General features: G+C 41.1%; 1 protein-coding gene and 1 pseudogene across 1 annotated transcript in view; both read left to right on the top strand.

Annotated features, from left to right (window-relative positions):
- USP13 (ubiquitin specific peptidase 13) overlaps nucleotides 1-21,925 on the top strand; it is a 115,173-nt gene that overhangs the window by 45,278 nt on the left and 47,970 nt on the right. The window contains exons 6-10 of the mRNA XM_045539726.1: nucleotides 272-456; nucleotides 12,735-12,829; nucleotides 13,963-14,150; nucleotides 19,645-19,716; nucleotides 20,068-20,161. Coding sequence (XP_045395682.1) covers nucleotides 272-456; nucleotides 12,735-12,829; nucleotides 13,963-14,150; nucleotides 19,645-19,716; nucleotides 20,068-20,161 — 634 coding nt within the window. The remainder of the gene's footprint in view (nucleotides 1-271; nucleotides 457-12,734; nucleotides 12,830-13,962; nucleotides 14,151-19,644; nucleotides 19,717-20,067; nucleotides 20,162-21,925) is intronic.
- LOC123630290 lies at nucleotides 4,178-5,956 on the top strand (annotated as a pseudogene).

The following is a 21,925-nucleotide window of genomic DNA, read 5'->3' on the forward strand; positions in this document are numbered from 1 at the left end:
GTAGTCCTTATCAGGAGAGCTAGGGAGGGATGGCCTTGGTCTCCATCAGGGAGGGAGGGGGAAGGAATGCTGGCTGCAGCTGTCTGTTAGTTCTGCAAAGTCCAGGGACTCCTCAGACTCCTGTGGCTATTGTTTCACAAGCCTAAGTTTTGCATTAACCACATTCTGTCCCATACATACTTTTCGGGTTCCCACCTGGAATAAACCTAACAAGATGTTAATTGTTTTCTTATGCTCTGGTTGTTCTGACGGTTCTCCAATGGCTTTCCAGTGGTTGGAAGTGTGCCAGATGTGACCTGCGGGAAAACCTCTGGTTGAATCTGACCGATGGCTCTGTCCTGTGTGGAAAGTGGTTCTTCGACAGCTCTGGGGGCAACGGGCATGCGCTGGAGCATTACAGAGACATGGGCTACCCTCTGGCCGTGAAACTGGGAACCATTACTCCTGACGGGGCAGGTGAGTGTGCCTTTACTGAATTTGGGAACATGCAGTGGCTTTCCCTTAGATTTAACCAATCTCTTAATCCCTATAGTTGGAGAGTGTAGGCTCTGGGCTCAAACAGCCCAAGTTTGAGTCCTGATTCTTCCTCTTATTAGCAGTGAGTTCTTGGGCAAGTTTTCTAATCCTCCTGAGTTTCAGATACCTCATCATGAGGATAACAATGGTACCTCCCTCATCTGTTTGTTAATGTGCATAAAGCATTTAGCCTAGTGCACATAGTAAGGTCTTAATGAAAGTTAGCAGCTATTGCTGTTATCTGCTGTGTATCTCTTGGCTAAGAAGACAGAAGCAGAAAACAGGGTTTGTGAAGTAAGTGTGCATAATCAAATCCACTATGAGAACAGCAGGAGGAAGCTTCGGAATCCACTTATGGAGATTAGTATCATTTTAGGAACAAATGGATTCATTATGGAGAAGATGAGTTTTACAGGATATGGTGTGTTAAGAGAGTCCCTGAAATCACCTAGCAGTGAGGATGTTCACGTTCTTCAGAGGATTAGAATTGTTTCCTCCTTGTGCTATCAGCTTCAGAGTCAGGTCTGTTTCTGTTTGTGCTCACACAATGTGCTCTGAAACATTAGCTTCTGGCCATGTTTGTACCGTTAATACCTTCTACCATTTTGTGAGAGAAAAGGCAAAGAATATTAGAGTCAGTAATGAGAAACTTAAATATTGAGTAGTGGCTGTAAGAACCCATCATCTAATCATCACTGGAAACATTTATTAGACACAGATCTGGACTCACACCCAGGCCACTTGTCTCCATATTTCTGGGATTTGTTTAGTCTCTATTTTTTCTTTGCTTTAAGGTAAGATGTTGTTTTTAGGAAAATTATAAAATCTATCGTCATGTTTTCTCTTCTTTGTTATTTTTCTATGACTGAATTAGCCTGCCTCAGAGTTAATTGGCCAAGATCTTTTTGCTAAATAAAGGGACACTTCTCACCCATCATTGCTTTTCTATTGAACTGGTTTAATTTCTCATTTATTTTATTTTATTTTATTCTATTTTTTTTTTTTTTGAGACAGAGTCTCACTCTGTTGCCCAGGCTAGAGTGCCATGGCATCAGCCTAGCTCACAGCAACCTCAAACTCCTGGGCTCAAGCGATCCTCCTGCCTCAGCCTCCCAAGTAGCTGGGACCACAGGCATGCGCCACCATGCCCAGCTAATTTTTTCTATGTATTTTTAGTTGTTCAGCTAATTTCTTTCTATTTTTAGTAGAGAGGGGGTCTCACTCTTGCTCAAGCTGGTCTTGAACTCCTGAGCTCAAACAATCCTCCTGCCTCAGCCTTCCAGAGTGCTAGGATTACAGGCGTGAGCCACTGCGCCCGGCCTCATTCATTTTATAATTGAGGGCTGGCAGTAAGATTATGTCAGGATTCTTTTGTTTCACATTTTGGAGAATTTTCCTGCTTCCAAATCTTAAGGAATTATCTTAACTCATTAAAGAAAAGTAACTGCAGGAGTCCCAGGTGGTACCAAACATTTTCCCCCAAAATGAATGACCCTATACACAAGCCAGGTTTCATCCTAAATCTTCTAGGATTTAAAGAGGAAACACAGGACATGCATTGTATTCCGGGTTACAGCATGATGCTTAGAGGCCATTCACTGAGTGGGTGTTAAATGGCTGTTGTGTAAGACCTTCTCCTTATAGGGGGTTATAGAGAGAAAGGTTTGCAATGTACTACTTCTTTGGGGTAAAATTGGCAGGGGATAATAATTCAGATTTTCCTTCTTTCTATGCTATCTTATGTAGTGCTTTTATAGGACCAGTTACTAGAAACCCAGTTCTCAAAACTACTTGTCCGTGAGTATAACTCTTTGTAAATGTGTCTTAGTTCTTCTAAATTTTCAGTTGTTTGAAGGCACGGCTATGTCTTGCTCATCTTTGGGTTCCATACAAAATCTTACACACATTAGGCACAAATACTTTTAGTAAATGAACCAAGTGTTATATAAATATTTAAATACAGTCATGTGTCACTTAAAGATGGGGCATGTTCTGAGAAATGTGTCATTAGGCGATTTTGTCATTGTGCAAACATCATGGAGTGTACACAAACCTAAATGGTATAGCCTTCTACACACCTAGGCTCTATGGTACAGCCTATTGCTCCCAGGCTACAAACCTGTTCAGCATGTTACTATGCTTAATACTGTAGGTGATCGTAACACAATGGTATTTGTGTATCTAAACATAGAAAAACTACAGTAAAAATTCAGTGTAAAAGATAAAAAGTGATACACCTGCATAGGGTACCTACCATGAATGGAGCTTGCAGGACAGGAAGTTGCTCTGGGTGAGTCAGTGAGTTTGTAGTGAGTGAATGTGAAGCCCTAGGATATTATCATACACTACTGTAGACTTTATAAATAGTGTACACTTAGGCTATACTAAATTTATAAAAAATATTTTCCTGTATTCAATAATAAATGAACTGTAACTTTTTCACTTTATAAACTTTAACATTTTTTAACCTTTTGACTCTTTTGTAATAACACTTAGCTTAAAACACATTGTACAATTGCACAAAAATATCTTTTCCTTTATATCCTTATCCTATAAGCTAATTTCTATTTAAATTTTTTTTTTTTTTTTTTTTACTTTTTAAACTTTTTTGTTAAAAACTAAGACACAAACACACACACATTAGCCTAGACCTATACAAGTTCAGGATCACCAATATCATTGTCTTCCACCTCCACATCTTGTTTCCCTGGAAGGTCTTCAAGGGCAATAACACGCATGGAGCTGTCACCTATGCTAACAATACCTTCTTCTGGAATACCTCCTGAAGGACCTGCCTGAGACTGTTTTACAGTTGACTTTTTTTTTTTTAATAAGTAAAAAGAATACACTCTAGAATAACAATAAAAATATAATGTAGTAAACACATAAACAAGTAACAGTTGTTTATTATCATTAGCAAGTATTATGTACTGTATCTAACAATATGTGCTAGATTTTTATACAGCTGGCAGTGCAGTAGTTTTGTTTATATCAGCATCACCAGAAACACATGAGTAATGCATTACACTTCAATGTTATTACAGCCATGACATCACTAGGCAATAGGAAGTTTTCAACTTTGTTGTAATCTTATGGGACCACTATCATATATATGTGGCCCATCATTGATTGAAGAAACGTTGTTATTCAGTGCATGACCACGACTGTAATTAGATTCTAGTTAAATGTGTGCTAATAATAAACGCAAGGGTTAATTCTATTCTCTATGCATCTTTAATTTTCCAGAGGCTTTTTTTCTAATGGGAAACTTACTTGGAATCTATAGTGTAGTTTAAGTGTAAAGTTTCTTTTCTTTTAATATGAGAAAGGGAAGTTTTATATTTTCTCCTTGATTAGATAAGAGACAGGTGTTCAGTGTAAATATAGAGAAAATAGAGAGAAAAGTTTAGACAAACAAATAAAAATCCCTGGTAATACCACCCTCCAGACTAATCACTGTTAATAATTTAGATATTTCCTGTGAGTCTTTTTCTTTTTTTAAGGGCTTAATCAATTCTTACACACCCCCCCCCCCCACATTTTTACAAGAATTGGATCACAGATCTTCCCATTCCTAACCATAGAAGGACAATGCCTCCTGCCAGGCTGCTCAGTGCCGGGTGTAAAGCAGGCATGGGCAGGCCAGCCGAGCTCCCAATTAGAAGCGGAGTCATGTCAGAAGAAACAGTAAGTCAGTCACAGTTTTCCTTGAAGACAGCAGCACTAGGAGTGTTTGATCTTCCTCTCTCTTGGTACTATTCTCTTTCCCAAGTGGGATGATGTTCTCCTGTGTGCATATACCACATTTTTCTTATGTGTGTGTTTGCCGATGGACATTGGGTTGCTTCCATGTTTTTGCTAACGTGAATAATAATGCTGCTATGAACACGGATATACAAATATCTCTTCAAGACCCTGCTTTTGATTCTTTGGGGTGTATACCCAGAAGTGGAATTGCTGGATCATATGATCAAATTTTCACTGGTAGCTAAAAAGTTATCAGTGATTATCGCAGTGAGTGCTATATCTGTAATTTTTCTGGTCCATTGCTTTAAAAGAAAATGTGGAAAGAAGAAAGAAAAAATATTACCATGGGAACCAGAGCACCTCAGGCTTGAATACACTAAAAGAACAGCAGCAGACAAAGGTTCAAGTTGTTCTAGTAGTGGACAGAATTTGACATTATCTTAAGTTCCAGCAAAGACAAAGAATCTCAGTCATGTAACTATGCTAATGGAGGACTTTTCAGTCCTAAATACTCAGGTTCTGCACAGAGTTTGGGCTCCGTTCAGAGTGTCATGTCTTATCATAGCTTATACTTGTGTTCTAATTCCCAGGGCAAAGCAGATGAAGATGTTACTAAACTTGTTAATATTCCTGTGACCACTCCTCAGAACATATATTTCATGGGTATGGCATTGTTTCAGAGGCATTGCATCAATTGGAATGAGCTCTAACCTTTCGTAAGAGGCAGGCTGAAGATGAAGCCTGCAGTTCCATTAAACTGAGTGCAGGAGATGCCATTGCTGAAGAAAGTGTAGATGACATTATTAGTATTGCATTTATTCATAAACTTGAAGTTCTGCTACAAAGAGCATATTGTCTCCAACAGAATTTTGAAGCTAACCTTGGGCCTTCTGATCCTAATTCCCTTGTTAATGATATTGATAAAGATACAGCTGTCACCATGAGGGGGAGTGTGGATGACTCTGGCCGGGGAGACACTGTGAGTATCGCAGCAGCTGACTCCTTTGCTTCAGCAGCGGAGTTTGCAGAACAGAGAACGGCACATCTACAGCCTGGAGTCTCTGTCACTGCCCTTGTTATGAAGAAGCCAAGCATTTAGTTGAAGAAGGAAAAAGTTACTCAAGAGTACTGAGAACTGAAATGTTGATGTGGCTAAGAGACAGTGTTTTCTTGCCAAACTTCACTGTATTTGACAGGCGTTTCAGGTAAATCTTTCAGAAATGGCCAACAGAATATTCCTTACTGAGAATGAAAGGAAATTTTTTTATCAGCTTTACTTGTGAAAGCATGAAAGAATCCAAAAAGTTTGAAGATGGTTTTGATAAAATGATCCATTAATAAATATATTTTAGAGCAGACTGATCTCTGGCAAAGTACTGAAATGGAATTTGCTGCTAGAAGGGTGAAAAAAAATCTAAATTTTTATGATCTGGATTTTATATTAATGGATTCCTTAGAAAATTTAGATGATCCACCCACATCCATACAGAAGGTGGTAAATAATCACTGGCTAAACTCTTCCTTCAAAGAAACCACTGTGGCTTCAAGTTGTTGGTTGGTGCTGAAACAGAAAAGGCAACAAATGAAGATTCCAGATGGATTTTTTGCCCATTTTTATGCCATTTGTGAAGACATCAGCCCTGTCCTAGCGGGGCTTTTTGGATCCTAGAAATTCTATGACATATGCTGCTTCTTTAAGAATCAAGTTCATTCTTTCTCAGAGACATTTCTGCCTTTGAGAAGGTGTGCTGTTCAAGTATGGAGACTTTGGCTGAAGACTTCATGCAGTTACTCATTTGCTGTACTGAACTTTTAGCAGCATATCTTGGAGCAGATGCCCTAGGCATACGAGTGCTCATATAAGTAGTCATGGTCATGTTGTGTCCAGTGGGCTGTTGGAAGCCAAAGTACAAGTGTCCTGAGAATCATACAATTTGAGTGTGCTGTGAAATATTTTAAGGTAACATATATTACAAAATTAACAGAATTGGTGGATGTGAACTCAAGGAGGAAAAAAATCTGGTAAAAAATGAGTGGCTGGCCGGCTGTGGTGGCTCACACCTGTAGTCGCAGTGCTTTAGGAGGCTGAGGTGGGAGGATGGCTTGAGGCCAGGAGTTCAAGTCTGCAGTGAGGTGAGCTGTGATCAAGCCACTGCTCTCCAGCCTGGGTGACAGAGCGAGACTCTGTCTCAAAAATAAAATAAAACAAAATAAAAAAGGAAAGAAAAGAAAAGAAAAAATAAGTGAGTGTACTGTTCTTATATAGAAGTTTTGTCACTGAATCCCTTTGTAGTGTATCCAAAGTGGCTTTTTACAGCCTTTAGGTAATAATTTAACTTGGTGAATGTTGTAATTTTATAGGAATATTATTTGAATTGAAGTCACTACTTGGGAATCAATTCATTTATTGTCTTGAAGCTGTCTGAAATGTCCAATGTCATTCTCAAAAGCTCTACTTTTATGCTTTGCACCTTGAAAATATACACTTTAGCCCAAAAAATTCAATCACATGCCATAAAGTTTTATTCCTTATTTTTCTCTATTTAACATGACATGATATTTTTCCATGTTATTTAATATTCCTCAACATTTCATGATGGTTCCACAAATCATTTCACTATTCCCCTGTGAGTTTTTATAATTTTTTGCTATTCTGATGAACATCCTTTTATGTATGCAAATCTTTGAGTGTTTGTCTAATTATTTCTTTAGGATAAATTCCTGTGGAAAAAAGGCTGAATCTTCAAAATTTTCAGTTGCTGAGATTCTCTTTTAAACAGGTGTAGTAATTTACATTCCCACCAGCAGTGTATGAGAGTACACATATCAACAAATCCTTGACAACTTTTTGTATGAAGACTTTAAAAAACCTTTGTTAATCTGGTATCTTGTTTTGATTTACTTTACTAGTGAGGCTGAACATTTTTCTTATTATTCTTGGCCATTTATAGTTCTTTCTGTGAATTTCATAGGCAGATTTTCTAGTAGGTGTATGTGTAGGTGTCTTTCTTATTGGTTTTTAAGAACTCCTTGGCTATTAAGAATATTAACCCAATATCTGCTATAGTTGTTAAGGTCTTTTAGGGGGGAGGGTGAAGGAGGGAGAACTTTTAAGGTTTTTCTTATCTAATTGAGAATATTTGAGTATATAATCCTATTTCAATCATAGAAAACATAAAACATTGGGCAACAACAATGCAGATCATACACTTTGTGATGAGGGTTCTTGAATTCATTTAGCTGATACAACGTTAACTTTTTGAAAAAGATCAGCCTTTGATTCCTGTGTATATTGTGCAGAATTGGTTTTAATAAAAATTATTTTCTGTCTAATTATCATTTTATATTAGTTTATGGGATGTATCAATTCTATTTTGGTTTCCCTTAAATCTGTTTAATAGATTGCTAGCTATAACTTACTGTTTATTTAAAAGCCAAAGAAATTAATAAAAACATGCATGAAGTTTCCTTAAATGTCTAATGACGAGCCTTGTGGAGACTGAGGCCCAGGAGGTCAGGGTGCCGTCTATCTGGGGTAGCCACCTCCTGGCGAAGGTACCGCTGCTGAGGGTCTGGTCTTCCACACTCGCTAGGCTAACTCAGGGTGACTCAACTCACAAGAGACAAAGTTTCAAAGTCAGGGCATTTGTTTTTTAGTTCAGAATGAGAACCACAACTGCCAGTACGTGGGATGTTTATGTCGGCTTGACCAGTACATTCCTTCCCTCTGGGAAGCTGAATTATATTTAGAAGATTGCTTGGTGAATATGGAATCCAAGAAGGTTGTGGACTCAAATATTTAATGGTAACATGATCCGATCATCCTGGTTTCCTTTCCCCCAATAAGGATATATCTGTTCGGTAAGAAGTTTCTACGCATCCTTGAGATCTTAACTTAGATTTTAGTCCTTCAAAGAAGCCCTGATCCCCCAGGCCAGGCCAGTGTGGTAGCAGGCGTAGTAAAAATGGGCCCCATATCAGATTCCACTCTGGGTCCCCATGGGTACAGCAACAAACAAACCAAGAAACAGATCACCACATACACAAACAAACAGAAAGCTTCCTCTACGGGAGGAGGCATTGTTTTGGCGAAGCACGGATGAGGTTCTTGGTAGAAAGAGAGTAGGGTGGGATGGGGGCCAGAGCATGTGCATTTTTCTTCCATTATGGAAACTAATTTACCTAAGAAGGTGCTTCAGTGCCTTGGGTGATTGCAGGAGTCTTCTAGAGATGCCCAAGGCAGCTGTGAAATTGCCTGTCTTACTGGCTGCACCAGCTCAATAGCATCTCAAGTTGGTCTTTCTTCTTTGGTCATCTTTACCGCCTGACCTGGACATAAGCTCCCCTGAGTTTCTCACAGCCTGAGGATTTGGAATCCAGGCATGGGCTGTTTCATTTTGGTTTTGACCTGTCTTGTGCCCCTCCTGTGTGCCTGTGGCACCTCATGCTGCTCCATCGTGGCACTTTTCCCAAGACCCTGTAATTGTTTGGTGTGGTCACCTGGGGCAGCAGGGCCTGAGTGCCACATTTTTGTGCACTGCTACAGCTCTAGCATCTAGCATAGCCCCTCACCTGTAGTAGGTGTTCAGGAAATACTGTGGAATAAACAAATGGAGGAAGACACACCAACAAAATCTGCTCCTCTGATTCACCTTGTTTCTTTCTTTTTTTCTATTTTATTGGTGTCTTTTTACTCTTACCTGTTTTCCTTTCCTGACTACAATCTAGGTTTTGTCTGGCCTGGGAGTTCTATTGTCACTTTAAAGTGATCCTACGTGCCAACCTCATTCATTTTGCGTGTATTTTTCTAGTGTAGTTGCTGGAGTATTCTCTCATTTCTTGTCTTTTCCAGTCTGTGGCAGATGGCTTATATGCACAAAAAGGTAAGCTCGTGCTGGAGAGATGCAGCGTGGGTGGGCAGATCAGCACTTCCTCTGTGGAGAACCTTTCCTCTCCTCTCCTCTGACTTACTACTCGTGTTTGACCAGGAGGAGCCTTGCTTTCCCTCCGCTCCAGCTGTGAGCAGGCAGCCACGCTGGCTTCCCTGGTTTTGCTTCTCTTTTTTAACACAAGAACTTGTGGAGGTCCATCTTCACCTCTTTGTCCCTTCTGCTTTCCTGTGTGGGAATCTGAGGGAGGATTTAGACTTCTGCCATTTTCTGGGGCTCGGGAAAGGAAAGTCACATGACTACACCATAGCCAAGAAGACGTCTGTTGAGGTTCTTCACAACAAAGTGGCATTTCTTCTAAGATTATTTGAAATTATTAAACTTTAAATTTATGAGGGCAGGGACTCTGCTTATCTTATTTAGCATTACATCTTTAGTGTCTGTATATGTTTGGTGTTCAGTAAATATATGGTGAATACGATGAGAGAGTGAGTTATTCTGTGTGCTAAACAAGGATGGCCAGTGGCAGGCAGGCTGGTCCTAATAGCATACCATCCAGTAGAGTCATTTTGAGCTTTGAGAATTACTTATAAAACATTTTTCTAATCAAAATATTAAAATAAATTTAGAAAAAAGCAGAAAAGAAAAAAGAAATCTTCCTATTCACAGATTGCAAATGACTATTACTACTTTGAAATGATTCCTTATAGATTCTCAGTCTTAGTTCCCGTTTCAGTCTCAGTCTCTACTCTCTTTTCCCTTAATCTTTGAATTTACTGCACATACTATTTTCTAATATGCTGATCACACAAATCAGGTATTCATGTTCTAAAATTTTTCATTTATCTTTTCTGGGGATGGCTGCCTCATGTTCTCTGTGATTTAGTTTGTCATTTAACTTGAAATGAAACAATGACTGGTTTACTTCTAAAATGAACGTGGTTACTCACGGCTTGGCTATTCGTGGGAGGATCCCTCTGTGAACTTCCTAACTGTGTTTCTTAACTCCAAGTTTCAGGCCGAGTTGTTGAGCGTGAAGGGTAATGCTTGTCAGACATTGCTTATTTGCTGCCATAGTGTCTGAGCCAAGACCAGACGTTGCTAAGTTGGAGTTGGAGACAAAATGAGTTTCCCAGTGAAAAACACATAAAGTAGCATTTGCAGCCACTGTGTCCACTTAAAATTTTTTCTATTACTATGTATTTATAAATTCTTCATGTGTGCCAAGTGGGATCACAGTTCATTTTTAGGTTTCTTGTACGTTATTCACTAAATTGTTTTTGTCATTGGGATAGTACATAACTATAGTGTTTGACTGAATCATGTGGTATCTTTGGAGCAATTAGTGATGGGAGGGTACGAAATGTTATTTTCTTAATATGGCAAGAGCCTAGTGAGTTAAGAACAATAGATGGATGTGTGATTTTCACTTATTTCAAAATCCTCGGCCAATGCCAATGGTGCAATTCTAGCAATTTTATTATTTTCTAGCAGAGCTCTGTTAATTAGAGGCTTACAATCTCAAGTCTTCAAACTATCTCACTAATTAATAATAACTAAAGCTAAAGTGCCTAGGGAATGCCATTTTCACCTTCCAACTAGTATTTGAGTGATATTTTTTGGTCACTTGTCATAGATTAAAAATACTGTTGATGTATTTATTTCAAGTTACGGTTCAGGGCCAGGAGTGGTGGCTTACGCCTGTAATCCTAGCACTCTGGGAGTCTGAGGCGGGCGGATGGCTCAAGGTCAGGAGTTCAAGACCAGCTTGAGCAAGAGCAAGACCCTCGTCTCTACTAAAAATAGAAAGAAATTAGCCTGACAACTAAAAATATATAGAAGAAATTAGCCAGGCATGGTGGCGCATGCCTGTAGTCCCAGCTACTCGGGAGGCTGAAGCATAAGGATTGCTTAAGCCCAGGAGTTTGAGGTTGCTGTGAGCTAGGCTGATGTCACGGCACTCTAGCCTGGGCAACAGAGTGAGACTCTGTCTCCAAAAAAAAAAAAAAAGTTACAGTTCAATAGATTTTTAGGGGTTTTTTTGTATTTAAACTTTTTGGAAATTTAAAAAATTGGTTTGGGATTTTTTTCTTTTGCTTTTGAGAATACTGTATTTTATTTAAAAAACTATAAATGAGGGCTGCTACCACAAGTTATATTGGGCCTCTAGGGGAAGAGGAGTAGAAAAGAAACTTATACAATGTTTAATCTGTTAATAATAGAAGGACTGATTTCCTGTGGACAGCAGTGGTGGGTCAGAAGGTCACCATAGCTAATGTGCATTACTTTTTTTTCCTGGTGATGTTCCTATTCCTTGGACAGTCTAAATTTTACTGTCCTAAAGAGTGTTATCGTTATATCTGTTTTCCTTGTCATACATTTTTGTCCTTCTAATTTAGGAATGAAGAAATTATGGTTTTTGAGTCTTCATTCCTGTTAAGGGCCTAGAATGGTGCTTCACAGAGTCTGTTGGTATCCTGATGTGTCTTAAGAAATACTCTGGTGTAGAGGGAAGAGGATTGGGCCAGGAGTCAGACTACCTGGGTTCTGGGCCACCTGTGGGATTTGAGGCAAAATAATTTACCCTTTATGAGCATCTTTTGCTTATTTGCAAGATGGGCTTGAAAATGTCTATTCTGTGTCTCTCATTGCGGTGCTGTGTGAGGACAGGGTAGTGGATCGGATAGTTTCGGAAAACTCTAAACCGTTCTCAAACTTTACTGTGCACTCGAGGGTCTTGTTAAAATGCAGATTCTCATTGGGTAGGCCTGGGATGGGGCCCACAATTCTGCATTTCTGATGAGCTCCCAGGTGATGCTTCGAGTCCATACACCCCACGTTGAGAAGCCAGGTTGCATCTAAAGCATTATGTTGTCAGGTGGGATTATTATTATCCTGAGGAGAGCACAGAGCTAGAGCTTTCTGAGTTCCCCTGGAGTACTAAGCATATCCTAGTTTTCTATGTGTGCTACCAGGTGAACCCATTTGGGAAATGCTACAGTCTTCACAGATCTCTCACTGGTTCTGGGAGGTGCAGGCTGGTGAGGTGGTGGATCTGAGAGTATAGAGATTTCCACAAGCAGAGTTTTGTTTTGTCCTGCACTAACACCCTGACCAGCCATTCAGCTGCTCCCGAGGGCCTGTGTGTTCTCTGTGTTCCCTCTGCCATGGGTGGACGGCTGTCACCCTCCTCCTTCACCCTTCCCTCTTCCCAAGCTTAGAGTCTTGCCACTGTGGTTTTGGTTAGACAAATCAAGTGTTAGACATTTATATTTGGATAATTTAAATTTATTTTAACTTTAGATACTATTCTTTTTTTTCTTTTTTTGTTCTAGAAAACTTTTTTATAGAAGTTTCTACAGTGTCAAAAGAATTATTGATGATATGGGTATATTTACAAAATATACCTATATATTGTTTGTTGGTTGTCATCTGTCTTTCCCCCATCAGATGTTATGAAGTTTTCATTTTGTTCAATCATATATCCCAAGCCTGGTGTACAGTAGGAGCTCCAAAAATCCATGTTGAATGTTTAGTGACTTGATTACAGATCTCAGTGCTTATTTTCTCTTCACCCTCTAGATGTTTATTCTTTTCAAGAAGAGGAACCTGTTTTGGATCCTCATTTGGCCAAGCACTTGGCGCATTTTGGAATTGATATGCTTCACATGCATGGGGTGAGAAGGTCTACTTTTGTTTCTGTTCCTGCCTTGTGGGGGGTCGGAGGTTACAGAGTTGGAGATGGGGGTGGGGGGTGGAGGGAGAGGGCACTGTTTGGTTTATTTAATATATGATTCCTCTAACATAGATCGTTTTATAGGTTTCATCTTTTAATTATTGCATTTACTTCTTGAATTTAATCAATGTGTGTTTTCCTTTGGTTAGCAGCTTAGATTTTTTTATGTTGTAATAAAAATGGCACCTCATCAAGTACTACTTTGGTTTAGTTGGAGTTTACTTGCAAAATTTCTGTCTCCTTTGGTGGGCAGTTGCATGAACCACTCTTTGCTCACTAAAGGGAGAAGGTACCAGGCGAAGATCTTTAAAATGATCTGTGACCAACATCACTTTAATTAATTTCAGGAATGGAAGCAGAGTTCCTAGGGGGCAGAACGAATAAGCCAACACATTACTGTTGATTGAAAAGCTTTGCTTCATTTAATATTGTGTTTGCAAGTTGATGTCATGCCTATATAACATTTTTCCCTCTGAGGAACTATTTAAATGTGCATTTTGTTTCAGCCCTTTGCTCCCAAGTCGCCTCCCTCTCACGTTCCTATTCTGTCTTCCCATTGTCACTCATTTCCTCCTTTTCATTCAGTTTTCTCTACTCTTCTTTAAGCCTCCTTCCTCTTTCGAGGCACTCCCAGTGCCTGTGGTTTCATCCTGTACCCCCTCTCCTGCCCTGCTTTCTGTTTGCTGCGTTGCATTGGGTCTCCCCTTGAATTTAGTCCACTTGCCCTGTTTTTGGATTCCTATTTGTCTTTCATCCTCCTCCCATCTCCTTCTATCTCTCTCTCTTTCTTTTAAAAATCTTTTTCATGTGTGTTTTTTTCAATAGATGGTGACAAAATATACATAACCTAAAGTCTACCATTTTAACCATTTTTAAGTGTACAATTCTCTGGCATTAATTACATCGTTGTGCAACCATTACTACCTCTCAGTCTCTTTTAATTAGATTGTTTATTTTTCTATGTAATTGGGGGGAAATGGCAGAAACATCCATGATATTAGAAATAACTCATGGGACATGGTCTTTGAATGGGAATCACATGAAAGTTGTTCTTCTTCAATGACTTTGCCTCAGACAGAGAACGGGCTCCGGGACAATGACATGAAGCCGAGGGTCAGTGAGTGGGAAGTGATCCAGGAGTCGGGGACGAAGCTGAAGCCCATGTACGGCCCCGGGTACACGGGTCTGAAGAACCTGGGCAACAGCTGCTACCTCAGCTCCGTCATGCAGGCCATCTTCAGCATCCCCGAGTTCCAGAGAGCGTAAGTGCCCCGCAGGCCCGGCCCACTCCGGTGTGCTGGGACCCCACTTCATCACAGCAGGGCGCGTGGCCACCTCATCCGTGGCCTGATCTCGTACTGAGGCTGCATGGGAACACTTGCCAAGTGTTATGGGGGTCAGGTGAGAGAAGGAGAGATTGGTAACCGAAAAACACCCTGGGGGTTTGTTAACAATGGCTTCCACTTTTAGACTAAACCCCTATGTGCCAGGCATGTATTAATCATTAATCTTCACTGCAGACCTGCCAAATCTCCCCTACAGATGCACCAGGAGAGATTCAGTGATTTGTTTGGTCAATGTCTCCCTTTTGGTGGAGTGGAGTTTCTTTGAAGATTTAGGGTCTTTGTTTTTTACTACTCAAAGTGTGGTTTGCAGACGGGTGCTAGTCCGTGGATGCTGGTATGGGTCTGTGACGAGATGAGTATGGAACTTGAGAATGAGTGTTATGGAATTTCTGTAGCAATTTGACACTGCCCTGTCGTACAACTGACATTTCATTTTTCTAATAATTTCTCTTGATTCTCTTTTCTAAAGGTATCATCTGTATGAGTTGACATAAACAGAAAAGCTAGCCCTTCACCACAGATAATTTGGGAGGCACTGATTGAGGGCACTTCCTACCTGGGACAGGCTGCCTTCCTCCTCCCACACCTGGGCAGAGCAGCTTGGTCTGTGGCCATTTCCTTCCTTAGCTTGTGCTGAGGACAGGGACCCCCAGAGCCCAGGAGCTGGTGCACTCACGGGCAGCCACTGCCTAAGTTTAGAGAATAATCTAGTGTGTTCCAGAGTGGGTCAGTTTCCACCTTGGCTCAGGTGGAAGAGGACACATGTGCACCAGCTCAGGGCGGGACTTGACCCACACGGAGCTGAAATCCTAATGGTTTTAATAGTGCTCAATCAAAAGTATGCCAAATAAACTTTTCTTTCCTTTCTCCATGTTTGAAGACTTATCTCTTCTTGCTGTTTTCCGACTTTGAAAATCTATGGTTAGTTTTCCATGTCAATTTTACATCTAGCCATTAAAGAATGAGTTCTGTTCTGCTCAGCAGCGTGCTGAGTGTGTGTGCGGGTCCGTGGTGAACGGAGGACATGGTGCCCACCCCGAGGGAACTCACAGCCACTCACAGAAATTGGTGTGGAGTAAATAATCATAAGAACAACTGCATGCTTGTAAACATGGTGCATATTGTGAAGGAGAAGGGAAGGAGGTGGTCAAAGAGAGCCTTTGAAGAGGGGAAACACTGACAGATGTGCGGGAGCAGTGGAGGCAAAGGGCTCGGCCAGAGAGCATGGCGGATTTGAAGCTCTGAGATAGGAAACGCTTTTCCGTAGTGCATATCATGCATGGTGTTATTTTTATAAATTCTTACCCATGCCTCATACTTGTATTATTATCATTTGATTGGGGGAGCAATGTAGCTTCATCTTATATGACTCATGCTCCAAGGTCTTTTTCTTTGAAAATGTTGAAGGAATGTCCTTCTGTTAGGTGTTGTATAATTATTATTATTTTTTTTTTTCAGGAAAGTGGGAGAGAGAGAGGGAGAGAAAGAATTAATCTATTATTTCTTTTAAACTAGAATGGAAAAAAACTTGGTGTACTTTTTGTTATAAAGCCCAACAACATTTTTAGTGCTTTTACAGTCTACAATTTTAATTCTTTCTATATTCCAAAGTTTGATGAAAAATTAACTTTCTGGATTTTTTTTTTTTTTTGAGACAGACTCTCACTTTGTTGCCCGGGCTAGAGTGAGTGCCGTGGCATCAGCCTAGCTCACAGCAACCTCAAACTCCTGGGCTGAAGTGATCCTCCTCCCTCAGCCTCCTGAGTAGCTGGGACTACAGGCATGAGTCACCATGCCCAGCTAATTTTTTCTATATATATTTTTAGTTGTCCAGATAATTTATTTCTATTTTTAGTAGAGACGGGGTCTTGCTCTTGCTGAGGCTGGTCTCGAACTCCTGACCTCAAGCAATCCACCCGCCTCGGCCTCCCAGAGGACTAGGATTACAGGCGTGAGCCACCTCGCCCGGCCCTGGATTTTTTTCTTTAATGAAAAAGTGTCAAGTCTGTGTTTTGAATTTAAAATTTAAATCTCTCCCTAGTCTTGTTTCAAGAGTTTTAGACTAGCCGGGTGTCATGGCACACACCTGTAGTCCCAGCTACTCGGGAGGCTGAGGCAGGAGGATCACTTGAGCCCAGGAGTTTGAGGTTGCAGTGAGCTATGATGATGCTACTGCACTCTACCTGGGGTGACAGAGTGAGACTCTGTCAAAAAAAAAAAAAAAGTTTTAGAATTTTACATTATAATGTCTAATGTTCTATATTCTAATTTCTAAACATTTACTGTGTGTATTAGAACATGAGCAACCTACTCTTCATCTCCATCTTCAGTTTTTTCATTGTTTGACCAGATGTCACTGAACTGAAATGCTTGCTCTTCAGACCTCTTTTTCCCCAGCAGTCCTCACTCAGTGGAGTTAGATCCAGCAGTGTCTTCATTCTGAAAGTAGAAAGAGTGACTCATAGAAAGATTAAATGACTTATGAACAGCCATGGTGTAATTTGGGCACATTAGCCTGATGACTTGATGCTCTGTCTGCCACTGGAACCTAGTGGACATTTTAAGATAATTCTTGATGAAGATCAAATCTAAATAAGCTTGCGTGCAAATTGAATGACAACTAAGATGGATTGACAGGTAGTAAAACCATCTTTTGGAGACTCACTAGATTACAAACTGAAGGTCCCATATGTACTTTAAAGATTATCTAGTATTACTTCTGCATTTTAATTTAGTTTGTTATAATGGTGCATATTCCTCATCAATTAGAAAATGAATATAACTTGTTTGCAAATGGACCTTTCTTTATTTTCTCCTGGCCTCCAGTGCTGGCAAACTGGATGGACTTCCCTGATGTCAAATATTTACTCCCTTTAATGATGCTCTTCTTTTCCAATCTTGCCTTAAAGCATAAGCGTTTTCACTAATGTTCATCTTCTCAGTCAGTTTTTTGTCTTGTTAGGTTTTGAGATGTGATAAAAACTGGATCATAAGAGAGCTAATGAGTTTCTCATGTTGTGTATTATTAGGAATTCTTCAGTTCAACCTCTATATCTATATAGTTTAGCTCCAAAGTTTGGTTTATCTCTTATTTGGCTCTTGGTCTTTTGAAATTTTCTAAATGAAATTTTTGCCCTAGTGGTACATCCAAAACCGTTTGAATGGGACGGGCCCAGAGAAGCATGCTCTGTTAATTTTGATGTGGGTATACGATCTGGGCTATAAATTCTGAGTTTGTGGACAGGAGGTGTCTAGAAGTTCCTAGCAGTTGGGGGATCCAACTAGAGGTCATTGCTAAGTGGTAGCAATGGCTACCACTATGGCTACCACTGGAGTCTATGGTAGACTCTGGCTACAGTTGGAATCACCTGGGGAGCTTTTAAAAAAATTCCCAGTCCCAGGCCTCAGAACATCTGGGGGTGGCTCTGGCTTTGGTATTTTTTAAAGAAACTCTTTGGGTGATTCTAACTTGCAGTCATGTTTCTCTGCTAGGGCTTCATTGCAATAATGCCTTTTCTGTCATTCTGTCAGTTATTGATGGTCAGCTATGGAAAATTGGTTATGTGATTACATGATGTGAATGTATTCATTCAACAAATATTTACTGAGTGCCTTTTACATGTCAGATGCTTTTCCAGTGCTAGAGATGCAGTGATTTAAATAGATAAAGTCTCTGCCTTCATGGAGATTACATTCTAGTATGTAATCTCTAGAAATACAGACACTAAACAGGCAAATAAATAAATTGTGCAATTTCAAATAGTATTGCATGCTAAGAAGAAAGCCAGAAGCAGGTGTTAGGGAGTAAGGAAGGGTGGGGAGTGGCTGCTCTTGTTTTGGCTAAACATCTGGGGAGGTGACTTTTCAATAGATCTGAGAAGGAGCCAAGCAAGGTCTGTGGGGAAAGCGTCCCAGGAAAGAGATAGCAGAAGGCATGACTTTGCAGCAGGTGTGAGCTTGGCAGGCCCTGGGGCAGCAAGAGGGGCAAGTGGCCGGCTTTGTGGGCTGGGGAAGAGTGGTGGCAGATGAAGTTAGAGAAGTGAGCAGAGTGGGGCACATGAAGGGCCAGAGAAAGGGGTCTGCTTTTGGATTCTTCTTCTTAGATCTGTAAGGCCCAGAAAGTTAAAGCCTGAAAGGAGAAAGAAGAACAGCACAAAGTAGAGGGTGTGAAATAGGAAATGAGGTTAAGATGAGAAAGGAGAAATTGTGCATTATGATTAGAGATCAGCGTCTAAGTTAGCATGGCCCTGTCAGGATAAACTGGCCAGGAGGAGGGATCGTGGCTGCTCAGGGCAGTGGTGGCTGGTGCGGCCAGCAGAGTGGCTCAGAGCACAGCTGTGGAGCCAGACTGCTGGGTCCTTTCTGGGCGTTGTCACTCCCGCCCTGGGAGACTTTGGAAGCTGCCCAATGAATTTTCATCCCCATCTCTCATCTCTCAAATGGGGATAAAGATAACAACAATCCCTTCCTCATAGGGTTGTCGCGAAGACCCAACTAGCTAATACAGGAAGCCCCCAGGAAATGGTAGTTGTCACTGCTTTTGCCATTCAATTTTAGATTATTGGAACAATTCCTAACATCAAAGAAAAAAGATTATCCAAACACTTGTTAAAGATGGTAAGGCAGACTTTATTCACGGAGGGCCATGGCGATAGGTATAGGGACCACTGCCATGGGGCCTTACAGTGGGGAAGACATTGGACTTGACCCCGACTCCAGCAAGGACAAGTCGAGGTTTACAACCAAGGAGCGGGGGGTGGGCTGTGGATGGAAATCACTGAGAGGAAGCATTGGGGATAAGGGGTTTCTGACCACTCCGACTTGATAGGATTATTGCTGGGGGCAGGCTAGGGTGGTCACATACCAAGGCTGGATTTTCACTCAACCGACTTAGCAAGATTGTTACTCAAACTGGATTCCACAAGGACAGAGAGGGAAGCCCATGCCTGGGCCCAGTCAAGCAGAGGACTTGGAGGAGCCTGATTAAAATTTTGGCCAAAGTAGAGAGTCTTGTCACTAACTAAACCATTTGTTTTTGACGTGGCGATTGTGATGGCATAAACCAGGGGTTCTTGACTCTGGCTACATGTTGGAAGCACTTGGGGAACTTTTAAAAGAATTCCCAGTCCCAGGCCTCAGAACATCTGGGGGCGGCTCTGGCTTTGGTATTTTTTAAAGAAACTCTTTGGGTGATTCTAACTTGCAGCCAGGGTTCAGACCCACTGATAGAAGCATAATCATTTCGGGAAGTTTTGTGGGCAGTAGAGGTGGGATCTCAGGAAAAGAGATCTTCGGGTGGATGGTTTAATTTTGACAAAAGGGCAAGAAAATCTGAGCAAGAATTATGGCTTCTTTGGTTCTGTTCCTCCGTTCAGTTGCTATGTTTTAACTGTTGCTTCTCGTTTTCTAGCTATGTAGGAAACCTTCCGAGAATATTTGACTACTCACCTTTAGATCCAACACAAGACTTCAACACACAGATGTAAGTGCCAGATTTTTTTTTTTTATAACATTCAACAAAGTGATCATAGTGGTTATATCTGGGTTGCAGAATTAAAGGCAATTCTTTATTTTCTGTATTTTTAAAAAAATGTTCTAAAATTAGCATGCATTACTTTTATAAGAAGAAAGAGATAAATAAAGTTATCTATAAAGTAAAATTTGAACATGGAATCAGTACCAAGCAGAATCAAATAAGTAAGTTATTTGTGAGTAATCTAGATAAAATGCTCCGCCTAAAAGCAGCTGTACTTATTGAAATTCCTAGATAATTTTAATATCTCTATGGGAAAACAACAATGACCTTTTGTTTTTGTTTCTCTGTCCTGGCCAGGACTAAGTTAGGACATGGCCTTCTCTCAGGCCAGTATTCAAAGCCTCCAGTGAAATCTGAGCTCATTGAACAGGTGATGAAGGAGGAACACAAGGTATGTGTCTGAGTGTTTGCTGTGTTGATACGTAGGTAGGAGGGACCTTTACCAGCTAGGATGTGGATTTCCTGTGCTTTGGCAAATGGTAGCTGTAAATTTAGCAAGTTGTCAGAATAGCAACTTTCATTTCATTGTGATACGGAGTAGCCAGGGTAGGGTTTCTAGTGAGAGTTGCTTCGTGGATTATATGTGTGTGCCACATTAACAGTCCTCAGAAACAGCATTCTTCATACAATAGAGCTGAGATAGAAGGAATAAATCTTATAAAAATATACACATTTTCCCCTCGGTAACACAATTTTGGTCCTTACAGTGTCTTTCTTCTCCTAAGTCTCACTTTGTTTGTTTCTCAAGAGGCTGGTTATTAACAAACAACACACAAATTCCTCAGCCCCTCCCTAGAGCTGAGGATTCAGAATTTCTGGGGAGAACTGGGCAGGCCTCATTCTTGGTAAGCTGCTGGGTGGTTTTTAAGCACGCTCACGTAGGAGAAACTCAGTTGGCCAGTCACTATTAACTGATAGAATGATTGAAAGATGGGCTTGGTCTCCTAATAGCCAGACCTGCATTTCCATGGGCCTGCATGATGGGCTACTGGCCCCTCCCTAGGCTGCTCTGTTGCACAACTCTAGGGGGCGCTACTTGTAACTTCTTCTTTTTTGAATGGTGCTCGTGGAATTCTGCAGTGCACAGTGTACATGGCTGCATTTGGCACCCTGGGCTCCTGTCACCACAAATGCCCCTAATGGAACACAAGCCCTGCTTCCCCACCACCTGCTCTCTCTTTAGAGTACCCTGTCTTGACCTACTGGGCAGGCTCATTCAATTCTGTGTCTCAAGTGTTTGACCTCTATTCTCGCCTCGCACCTTAAGTCAGTCCTCCTTAACTGTTCCTCATACCTGTAGACTGAGCAAGAATCAAAAGCGAATACCTTCTTGTTCGTAATGAAGCCAATTGGTTGTGGAAATGGAGCAAACAAGAGGAGGGAGTGCTGAAGGGAACACACAGAGGCAGGGTCTGGAGCCGGGGGAGGAAGTAGGTTGTGAAGAGGGTGGAGAGAGAAAGATGTTTGACTGGTGAGCCCAGACCAGCGTGGCGTGGGGGCAGGAAGAACTTCATCCTCAAGTTGGGTTGCTCTCCGTCATTGTAAGATCCCAAGGTCCTTATCCACTAGAGACTGGAAGACTCTCACGTGGGATGCAGTTTAGGAGGGGACTGGGTGTAGGGCTGGAGTGTGGGCTTATCCAGGCTTCTCCAATCTTTGAGCACCTGTGAAACTTTGGACAGGTGATTGTGGAAAAAAAAACTTGGTCCAAAATTTTGCTTTGATCCTGTTTGTCCTGGGTTTTCATCCAGGCTGTGTCACCCCTTGGGTAGCTCTCCAGGGGCAGAGCACCCCTCTCTGGTAGAGGCGAAGGAGACGGGACTGGGACTCAGGAGCCTGGCTTCCTCTCCTGCCTCTGCAAGGAGCTGTGTGACCGTGGCAGGTCACATCACCTTCCAATCCCTGCAGTCAATGGCAGGATGGGTCTAGGTGTGGTTGTGAATATTTCAAGCATGGGAGTCTCCTCTCTAACATAAATAACATCTGTGTATGTTACATGATTGTTGTGCTCTAAGGGTCTCCTCCTTTGAGAAAATGTGAAATGAAAAATCATCAATTTAGTGATGTTTAGAAACAAAATTTGGTTTTGTTAACATTATAATGTCCTTTTATGTTAGAACAAAAGTAATTCTTATATGAGCAAGGCACGCTATTT

This window comes from Lemur catta, chromosome 1, assembly GCF_020740605.2.
Source record: "Lemur catta isolate mLemCat1 chromosome 1, mLemCat1.pri, whole genome shotgun sequence".
In the NCBI taxonomy this organism is placed as follows: domain Eukaryota; kingdom Metazoa; phylum Chordata; class Mammalia; order Primates; family Lemuridae; genus Lemur; species Lemur catta.